At 45.5% G+C, this 11140-nt stretch overlaps 1 protein-coding gene across 1 annotated transcript in view; it reads right to left on the reverse strand.

Annotated features, from left to right (window-relative positions):
- The window catches only part of EHD3 (EH domain containing 3), a 35008-nt gene extending 24193 nt beyond the window's left edge, over positions 1-10815 (reverse strand). The window contains exons 1-2 of the mRNA XM_054023591.1: positions 9836-10815; positions 2053-2229 (exon numbers count right to left, since the gene is read on the reverse strand). Coding sequence (XP_053879566.1) covers positions 2053-2229; positions 9836-10062 — 404 coding nt within the window. The 5' untranslated portion in view covers positions 10063-10815. The remainder of the gene's footprint in view (positions 1-2052; positions 2230-9835) is intronic.
- Between the last annotated feature and the right edge of the window lie 325 nt (positions 10816-11140).

The following is an 11140-nucleotide window of genomic DNA, read 5'->3' on the forward strand; positions in this document are numbered from 1 at the left end:
CTGCCCCTTAGTCTCCTCTTTTCCAAGCTGCCTCTTTAATCTCTCCTCATATGGGACCCATTCCAAACCCCTAATCATTTTAGTTGCCCTTCTCTGAACCTTTTTTAATGCCAGTATATCTTTTTTGAGATGAGGAGACCACATCTGTATGCAGTATTCAAGATGTGGGCGTACCATGGATTTATATAAGGGCAATCAGATATTCTCCGTCATATTCTCTATCCCCTTTTTAATGATTCCTAACATCCTGTTTGCTTTTTTGACTGCCGCTGCACACTGTGTGGATGTCTTCAGAGAACTATCCACGATGACTCTTTTTCCTGATTCGTTGTAGTTAAATTAGCCCCCATCATATTGTATGTATAGTTGGGTTATTTTTCCCCAATGTGCATTACTTTATATTTATCCACATTAAATTTCATTTGCCATTTTGTTGCCCAATCACTTAGTTTTGTGAGATCTTTTTGAAGTTCTTCACAGTCTGCTTTGGTCTTAACTATCTTGAGCAGTTTAGTATCATCTGCAAACTTTGCCACCTCACTTTTTACCCCTTTCTCCAGATCATTTATGAATAAGTTGAATAGGATTGGTCCTAGGACTGACCCTTGGGGAACACCACTAGTTACCCCTCTCCATTCTGAAAATTTGCCATTTATTCCTACCCTTTGTTTCCTGTCTTTTAACCGCAAAAAGAACAGGAGTACTTGTGGCACCTTAGAGACTAACATTTATTAGAGCATAAGCTTTCGTGGACTACAGCCCACTTCTTCGGATGCATACAGAGTGGAATAGAAGTGGGCTGTAGTCCACGAAAGCTTATGCTCTAATAAATTTGTTAGTCTCTAAGGTGCCACAAGTACTCCTGTTCTTTTTGCGGATACAGACTAACACGGCTGCTACTCTGAAACCTGTCTTTTAACCAGTTCTCAATCCATGAAAGGATCTTCCTTCTTATCCCTGACAATTTAATTTACCTGACAGCCTTTGGTGAGGGACCTTGTCAAAGGCTTTCTGGAAATCTAAGTACACTATGTCCACTGGATCCCCCTTGTCCACATGTTTGACCCCTTCAAAGAACTTTAATAGATTAATAAGACATGATTTCCCTTTACAGAAACCATGTTGACTTTTGCCCAACAAGTTTTCTTTTATGTGTCTGACAATTTTATTCTTTATGATTCTTTCAACTAATTTGCCCGGTACTGATGTTGGACTTACCTGTCTGTAATTTCCGGGATCACCTCTAGAGCCCTTTTAAAATATTGGTGTTACAATAGCTATTTTCCAGTCATTGGGTACAGAAGCTGATTTAAAGGACAGGTTACAAACCATAGTTAGTAGTTCCGCAATTTCACATTTGAGTTCTTTCAGAACTCTTGGGTGAATGCCATCTGGTCCCAGTGACTTGTTACTGTTAAGTTTATCAATTAATTCCAAAACCACCTAGTGACACCTCAAACTGTGACAATTCCTCAGATTTGTCACCTACAAAAGCCGGCTAAGGTTTGGGAATCTCCCTAACATCCTCAGCCGTGAAGACTGAAGCAAAGAATTCATTTAGTTTCTTCGCAATGACTTTATCTTCTTCACTTCTAATATTTTTCTGCTGGCTTCAGTGGAGTTACACCAAAGACTGATTTGGCCAAGGAACTGAAGTGATTGCATAGTAGAGAAATCTAGGAATATATAATCAGGGGAGAGCAGAGTGGTATGCAGTGATCCTTCAACCCTGTTAGTTTCAAGGTAGTAAATGACACAAGGCAAGTTTGGTGTTCTCAGCTCTCTCTAGTGAATGTTTGTCCGTGTTTGTCTAGTGAATGTTTGTCCAAAACAGCTCAGCCCAGGCCGTTATGCCTGGTGGTCTGGCCCGTGACAAGGAATGGTAGGGCAGGAGTGCTGCCCAGTGTGACTGGGGTGGCTTTGCACCGATGCAATGTGGGGAGAAGCTTAGGTGATGTCTTGCCCCCATGACACTCATTGTAGTGTTTGCCAGGGACTCGTTATGACACTGAAGAGCAGCTCTACCTTGGTGTACAAGCGCAATACACTCACCTGTTCAAAAAAGCATTGCCAAAAGCATTGAGTTTCCTGAAGGGTTTTTTTGGATCCACCACCAGTGCATTACCAGGAATGATCCCCTCCACGTCCCCCTGCATCACTGCGATGAAGGAGTCAGTCGTAGGCTCTGGTCCAATTCTCATCCCTGGGAAATCCTGTTCCAGCAGGTACCTTGAGAGAGAAAACAGGGCATGATGATGCATGAGATCTGAGCTGTTGAATTCCTAACAGAGCTGCTGCTGAGGTGCACGGTGCAGCCCCTTGAGACTATTTTTAGCACTGGAAATCTGCAAATGCAATGGTAGGTTTTCATTTGGGATCTCAAAGCTACGGCTGCCTCAGCATAATCAGATGAAGAAACTGAGAGAATGTCAGATGCTGTGAAGAGATTCTCGTCATTAGTCGTTCTGTAAGTCTGTGTCACGACCCCTTAGAAGTTTAGAACTGATCCATTTCTTTATCCAAGAAAAGTGCAAACTGCCCCCATTAATTGCAAGTGGGGCTGTTAACTCTGAAACCTAACAACATTCAATGTTAACATCACTGCTGATCATTTTAGCAGAAGCGTTCAGCTGATGGGCTCAGCCCACAATCCAGAACTACTTCGCAGATGCTGAAAGCCACAACTATCCCATATTCCGCTGTCAAAATCTCTCTTCCCTTCCTCCATGACAGCTTCTACAATGCAGCTCTTGTTACAATAGCACACTGAACTTTAAAAGGATAGAGGGGAGGTAAGTCTGTTTACTTACCAGTTCTGTGCTACAGAACATCTCTCAATTAATAAAACCCTCAGGTATTTTTTAACGTAGACAAAGTTGGAACGCTGCAAAAATTAGGGCAAGTTTATCACAGTATATGGGGCATTGATTATAAGGCTGCTGGTGAATACAGGGCTGCACATACTGACTTGGCATTGCCTAGTTTGTGAGTACTGGATTGCTACAGGTGATAGAGTGCTGGACTGTGCACATTAGTTTAATATTGTATTGATCATCAAAGCCGGGTAGCTGGCACTTTGTTTTTTCCTGTTGCTTAAAGCACACCATTGAACCTTGTCGTGAGGTGCGGGAAAATCCATATTGTATGGACTCTGCAAGTCAATACAGGTAAAAAATAGGCTGCATTTTGAGATTACCGTCTTTAACAGCTAGTGGAGAGACGAGGAGGGGGAGGTTATAGCTTTTCACAGCTAGTGTTGTTTTAATATGGGATGAGTTTTATGAAGGAGGGTGATACTGGGCATGCCACCCATAATCCATCCTCCATGTGAGGGTCTATGGGTCAATCATTTGGGTGAATTCTCATCACCTTAATGAATGTCCTCTCATCCAGCAAAACCATATAGACATATTAGGAATGTCAACCTTTATGCTCATCTGGGTACACTGTACTCAGGGACCTGGGCTGGAGCTGCATTTTCCACTCTCGTTGAGCAAGGAGGAACTACCCTACAGACAAGTATAAGATTTAAAAGCCAATTGAAAGGCCATGTGGCAAGGAAGCACACCAGATTGATGGCTATTGATCCTGTAAGGGATTAATTAGCAAACAGTGCAGCTACAGCAGCGTTAACTCTACCGATGAGTCTCCAGTAGGAGCTGGTCTTGCCCTGCTTCTCCTGTCACAATCATTTTATCCTGCATGCCTTTCATCCCAATGCTTTCGAAGCTCTGTACAGACTATAATATACCACTGAAATATAAGGAGCTTTGGGGTGAAATGTGGAAACTGCTTAACAATTCACAGCAACACTCAATTTAGGATAGGAAGAGAAGAAAATACAACAGCCTAATAGTCCTAGACTAGGCTACCTGAAATTCCTGAGCAGTTGACTATTGTAGAGGTTCTCAAACTTCTCCAGAACAGTAGAACCTCAGAGGTATCAACACCTCAGGAATGGAGGTTGTTCGAAACTGAACAAAATGTTAGGGTTGCTCTTTCAAAAGTTTACAACTGAACATTGCCTTAATACAGCTTTGAAATTTTACTATGCAGAAGAAAAATGCTGCTTTTAACCATCTTAATTTAAATGAAACAAGCACAGAAAGATTCCTTACCTTGTCAAAAAAAAATTACTTTCCCTTTATTTTTTTAGCAATTTACATTTAACACAGTACTGTATTGTACTTGCCTTTTTTTTGTTTTTGTCTCTGCTGCTGCCTGATTGCATATTTCCAGTTCCAAACAAGATGTGGTGGTTGACCGATCAGTTCATAACTCTGAGGTTCTACTGTAGATGGGCCATATCTTAACAGAGAGATTATCTCATGGGCTCAGCTCCCCTCTCATTCGTATGAGCCACCTCCCTTCCTGATCATGATCACATAGGTTCTCTGTGGCAGTTACAGCAGCTCTTTACGTACAAGAATATTAGGAAAACATGGATGTATGTTTTACTATCTCTACTGGGATTTAGCAGCACTAGATGACCAGCCAACTTTCTACCACCAAGTGCTTCATGGACCTGGATTCAATTCCTTGGGCCTATCTTTCTGTGTTAGGAAGGGCTAGCTCACTTCCTGGAAAGCTCATTTTAGCATCCCCGTTAGCCAGTTCGGAAGCTGTACTGATGGATTCTAGAAACTGAACATAGACTTCCTGTGTGGCAGTGCAGAACTCTAGCCCCTAGGCCAGATGTAGGCAACCTATGGCACGTGTGCCAAAGGTGGCATGTGTGCCAAAGGCGGCACGTGAGCTGATTTTCAGTGGCACTCACACTGCCCAGGTCCTGGCCGCCGGTCCAGGGGGCTCTGCATTTTAATTTAATTTTAAATGAAGCTTCTTAAATATTTAAAAAATCTTATTTACTTTACATACAACAATAGTTTAGTTATATATTCTGGACTTATAGAGAGAGACCTTCTAAAAATGTTAAAATGTATTACTGGCACGCAGAACCTTAAATGAGAGTGAATAAATGAAGATTCCGCACATCACTTCTGAAAGGTTGCCGTCCCCTGCCCTAGACCAATAGCCTAGCCCTAAGATACTTTCATTTCTATTGTCTTTCCTCTGATCTTTGTGCAAAGTTTTTTATCTGAGCCAATATACACAAAAGCTCTCCCCACACAGACCTAGATTGAATCCACAGAGTTGGATATTTTAGAATTCCTACTTTAAAATGTGATAGGAAAATAGATATTATACTCTGAGGAGATAAAGGCACCAAGAGGAGTTAGGCCCCTTTTGAAGACCTCCACCCTGACCTTTAACTTTGTAATAAAATCATTTTACACTCCTTTCTGTGATGCACAAGCACCACGACAACATGCAACTAGTCTGTGAATACAGACTTAAAAAAAAAGCCTGTGGTTTCACCTTTGTTATAGACAAGACCTCTAAGAAAGACGAAGCAAATAATGATCCTCTTCTAGTCACCTGGAATGGATGAATTTTATCACATCCCCACTCATCTAGTAATTCTCCCCCCCCCAATTGCTTTTGTTTATTATATAAAACACTTTAAAAAACCCCAAGCACTCAAACAGATACAAAAGAAGTTACAAGTTAAAGCTAATTGATGTGTAACCACTGGTATGACATCAAACCAATGAAGTAGATTCTAAGATACTTGAGAATTTACACTGCCCAGGGAGAACTCTCCGGGAGATTTGGGCGCATTGTACAGCAGGGCAACTACCGAACAAGGGTTCTGCTATGCTGTGGGCAAACATAAGATGATCTATTGAAGTGCTGTGTACACTCGTCTGTTGGGCTGATGATCAGTGAAGCAAGGAGCCTGCGCTGAAAGAAGAAAACCAAAGCACGCTTCGGGGGCAATCCTATAAATACACGGGCACAGTGAATAATGGCTTGTAAAAGGTGCTGGGTGACAGCACCAGCGTTCTCTACCCCTTGAGACTGGGCAGCTACAGTGCAAGCTTCCCCCAGCAGCCACTGTGCCTTAACCCTCAGCTGTGAGACCCCCTGCTAGGGATAAAAGGGAAGACAAATCTCCACTGCCCCCGTGGTCTATCAGGTCCAGACTGTGTTGGCAGCCTCTCCAGGGCATGCTTGCAGGCTCCTCCGTTCTAACCCCAAGACACTGCTGCCTCCTGCTAGAAAGGACAGAAGTGATGATCTTCATGCAAGGATGCTGCAGGATGTGTGTGGGGAGGGGAGGGTTGCTTTAGCCTTTTAGTCAGGCAGGATGCTGTGGAGAGGCAGAGATGATGTAGTGATTGTAGAGGGGAGGTGGGGAGCAGTGGCTGGAGGAGCAGCATGGAACTGGCCTGGGGAGCAGAGCATGAGAATGTTTGGAGTGAGGAGATGCCTGCACCAAAAGCAACCTGTGCTGACGGACAGCAGGGCTCTAGCCCCTTGTTTATTTAATTAACAGGGAGGCTGGACCCAGGCCAGAGCTATTTTTAGCAGACTACAGCCCACCAATTAATTAAAATAGTAACATCCTTCCTGCCGTCCCCTCCCCAAGCAGGAAACATAAAAGGTAATGATGTTGCGGAGTCAGACTCTGATGGGATCCTGTCGTCGCTGCTAACATCAGACTGGGCTGCTAGTGGTTAAAGGAAGCATTTTTAACTTCCCAGGTAAAAGTGCCAGCTCGCTGCGTCTCTTTGGGCACGTATGCCCTTTCTGCGGATCTGGAAACTCTGCCAAGACAACCTTGGGAGGGAATGGGAGGAGTGAGTGATGGGAGGGTTGAAATGTACAAGCTGAAATTCAGGACAGTACATCTTTCACCTAGCAAAATAAGGCTCAGTCCCCTGCGTCTCCGAAGGCAGACAAGAGAACAGGCTGGTTCCACCTAAACCAAAGGGCGCATTTCAGTCTCGCTTCACCGACTTCCAAACACGCAGCAAGCCTCCCCCCTGCCGGGCCGCTAGAAATCTTTCACAGATGACCTTGATTGTCTTGTTTCCGCCCCCACCTCCAGATACAGCAGGAGTCTGATCACAAGATCCTGCCGCTTAGCCCGAGAGAGACAGAGACCGAGACCCCGTAACATCTCATCTGGATCTAAACCTTGGCTAGAGATGCCCCCCTTCAACTTTCAGGGAGGAGGCTTGGGGTCCAAACCCAAATTTTGTGGCTTGGGCCCTGTTTGTCGCTGGGAGCTCCTTAAATCAATGCTCTGAGACTCAATGGTCAGGTATCTGAATGAGTTTTATTGATCATATCTGCACTGCACAACAGGACTGAGTAATCTCTCCAAGTCCTGCCCTGAAGCACACAGAGCTCAATGTAAAGATAAGATGGATTCTCTGGGGGCAGCCTGTCCGTTCATTGTTCCAGAGTCGTGGTCAAAAATCTGGAGGGGAATGTCCCCAGGATGGATCAGAGCCATTGCTAACTTCATCCTAATGCTGAGGCAGAGGAGGAGTTTCTTACTTCTCTGTTGTTGTGGTTAGCTTCTGATGCTTTTATCCAAACTATCTGGACCCACGGGGTCTGAGAGCTCGGGCTTCCTGGCATTTCCTGCTTCCAACAGGCTGGAACTACCTGGAGACCAGTCTCTTACGTTATTTTAATGCTTTTGTATCCAATCCCAGCACCCCTACATCTCCTGAATTACACCCACCACCCACTGGCACATGCAGAGGGACAGACACACTTCGAAAGGCCCACTCATCCATCCTGGTGGAGCTGCTCCCGGGAAGAAACAGGCTGGCCTCTTCTGCTCTGCCCAGGGTTCCCACGTGCGTTCATCACATCTGTGTCCACAGCAGGAGCGGAAAGCAGAGCAGCTAGGCATGGGGTAACTAATGAGAACTTGCTGCTTCAGGAGAGACAGCTGACTCACCAAACAAGTGCATCAATCCAAGAGGTTAGGGGATGCTACCCCCCCAGGCCACTAATTACCCCACAGCGGTTGTGGAGTCTCACTTTTATCACCTGGGCGTACTCACCTAGTGAGCAGCCCAGCTCTCAGGCCTGGAGAGAAGAGAGGGATTGAGTGGGAGAGGGGGTCTAGGAGGGAAGGCGGGTAGGTGGTGGTGAGTCTCATGCTGCTAGGGTTAGTGATGGAAGTAGGGGAGAGTGTGGGGGGGAAGCCAGTGGGGGCTGCAGAGACCAGGGAGGAAGCACTGGGTATATATGGGGGCTGAGAGGCAAAGAGAGGGAGTGGATGTGCAGGCAGCGAGCTTAGAGGGGAAGAATTAATGACCTCCCAAAATCTGGAGTCAGCTCCGCTCTGAAGTGCGGCTGAGGATGAAAATGAGGAGGGATCCAACATGCGACCCCACCACACCTTTCAGATCTTCCAAGAAGTATGAAGCAGAGTTTAAGAACAAAGATTCAGGTCAGGTTGTGTGGAGGAGAGGAGGGCAGGGTTAGCTCTGCCAGCCTGGCTTCACTTTATGCAGGGCAATTCCCTCCCCGCACCCAACCCATCTTTAAAAATAACTTCACGAGACCAAGCAAGACCCCTGCACTGTCTGCTTTCTAGCACACAGGGTGGCTGGCTGGGCATTGCAAATTCATTCTGGGTCTAGCTCTTGGTTACAGCATTAGGTTGCAGGAATATTAGAACAGGTAAAAACGCCTGCATTCCACAAGGTCGTTCAGGCACAGCCAGTTTCACTGGCCCTTTCCTATTCTCCCCACACTCCCATTCAAATGTTGGTACAAAATAAAGCTTCCTCCCAGGTAGATAAAGGGCTGGCCTCACCTCTGGCTTACTGCAGTTTTATGCTGGTGTTACTCCTTTGATTTCAATGCAGTTACCCCAGCATCACACTAGAGATACTCAGTGGTGAATCTGACCCAAGCTATTCATCTTGTGAATCCAGAGAAAAAATGGAGAAGGTGCAGCCCAAGTATGATCTGAGGAGAGAGGATACTGGGAGCTGACCTGGGGTTAGTATCACTGCTGAGGTATATAAGTGGTGCATCTGAATTGACCTGCAATCAAGACCAGCTCATCCTGAGATTGTGAATATGTTTAACCCTCCCTCTGCTAGTCTTCCACCAGACCTGCTATCTGCCATTAACCTTCCACTGAAATCAGTTCACCTTTAGGATGTACCTGACACCTGCAGCAGCACAGTCAGTACATAGGTGCTAGATGGATCTGAAACAGGTAGGAGGGGCTGCTTTTAGAGCCTTGAAGTTTGACCGTCCTTTTTCACACCCACTCCCTCACCCTCCCACCCTTCTTCATAAGGGCACTATACAAAGAAAAAACAATCCTAAAATAACTTAAAAAATATAAATCCCAGAGAACCCACAATAAGTTTTATCCAGGACTTGTCAGTTGGGAAATCAATGAATTCCTTGAGAGAGAAATGTCCAGGGGCCACACTATTCCACCGCCTTCCAAAAGCCAGGGGGATATTCGATAGTAAGGCCATATTAGGGGTCATGCTTACCATGCAACTGCAGGAGCACCGAAGTGTAAATGTTTGGCATACCTAATAAAAAGGTGTCAATGCAACTTATTTCTTGTGAGTGATGCCCTAACTCTCCAGCACTTTTGCTGTGGGTCATTTGGTCCTGATCTGAGTACTGTACATTTCTGTTAGAATTTGACTTACCCATTATTTTAAAGAAACAGCTCTAAGAATTTCCTATGAAGCAGCCTTTTTGTAAGTCATTGGTGGCTGGCACCACAGGAGATGAATGGAAGAGAACCAGGGCTGCCCTCGCCCTCAAACATAAGCAAAAGAATACAATAGGCCAAAACCTACCCTGGGAAAGACATGTACAACCCCCATTGACAGTGATGGGAATTGTATGTATGTATCAGAGAGCAAAATTGGCTTCTTCCTCCCCAGCAAAACTTTCCACCCCTCAAATAAATAGGCCAAGTTATTACCTGATAAAGGTGGTCTTCCCAGTGGAATACTGCCCCACCAGCAGCACCATTGGCTTATTATCAAAGTCAGCATCTTCCAGGGCTGGCGAATGAAACTCGTGGAATTTGTAGTAGTCTTCCAAAGGGAGCAGCTTGGTTTTGTAGAGCTTTTTGAGTCCCTCGCTCACAGTCTGGAACACTTCAGGGTCTTTCCTCCTCCTGTCATCGGTACCCAACCAGCTGAACATGATGGAATGGCCGGAGAGGTGATTGCCTTTCAGTGCTCTCTCCTTTTCAGTGAAGCTTGGTCTCCAAAGCACAGAGCAGAAGAGGTATATAGTTCAGCCGGTGGGCTTTCTGGGGAGGGTTCCAGGCAGCAATTCCTAAATTTAGTCACTGTATATTTGTTTATGTTAAAGCAGCAAATTTCTGTTTATCTCCAGAGGTTGCTGGTTATCCTCTAGGAAAGAGCATTCTCTGTTATGCAAAGCAAGACACTAGGGCAGGATGCAGTGGAGAGGGGGGATGAAATACCCGTAGTGGCTGCACAACAACGTCCTTTTTCTTGCATCAATGGAAGATGAGATGACTGCCCTGGATTTCGTCCAGGATCTCTTGTTAACCACAACTGGAGCTTTGATGGTTTTGTGGGTTTAAATCTGCAATAGGGAGGCTTTTTTAAGCATTTGCATAAAAACTCATCTTGAATTGCAATTATAATGCAAAATGAAAATGCCTCCCCCCAGCCCGGTTTGCGAGGCAATTAAATGCTAAACTTCATTCACTCTTTCCTTTCAGATCGTAGAGGTGGGACCGAGGCGCTGATTTGCTCCCGGAGGGTGCATGCTGCAGCTCTGGAGAAGAGGTAGCTGAATCACAACAGCATCCTCCCCTGGTGCCGCAGCTGGTGTTTAAATGCCAGCCGTTCAGGAAATTGACGAGCGACGGAAGTCATCAGCTGCTGGCAAGGTCTGGCCGTTCTCGCGGGCAGGGTGAGGCTGAGCAGGGAAGCACCATGTTTGGAGGAGGAGCTGGCTTTGCTCCTGCTCAGGATTTGCTGCAGTGGCTGGGCATGGTCAGATTGCAAGCTGCGATCAAGGACAAAGTCATCTCTGGGGTGGGAGAGGCTCAGGGCACAGCGCCCTCTAGAGGGACACGCAAGGATCTCGATTAGCAGATTACACACAGACTCAGTTTATTGATGTAAAATACTTCGTTTTTCATTTTTAATCTGGCATACATTGGCATAGCTCCACTGACTGCAATGGTGATGTGATGAGGCAGGCCAGGTTAGAAGCTGGACCGTAATGTATGTGTATTATGGTG

This window comes from Malaclemys terrapin, chromosome 3 (genome assembly GCF_027887155.1).
Source record: "Malaclemys terrapin pileata isolate rMalTer1 chromosome 3, rMalTer1.hap1, whole genome shotgun sequence".
Lineage (NCBI taxonomy): Eukaryota > Metazoa > Chordata > Testudines > Emydidae > Malaclemys > Malaclemys terrapin.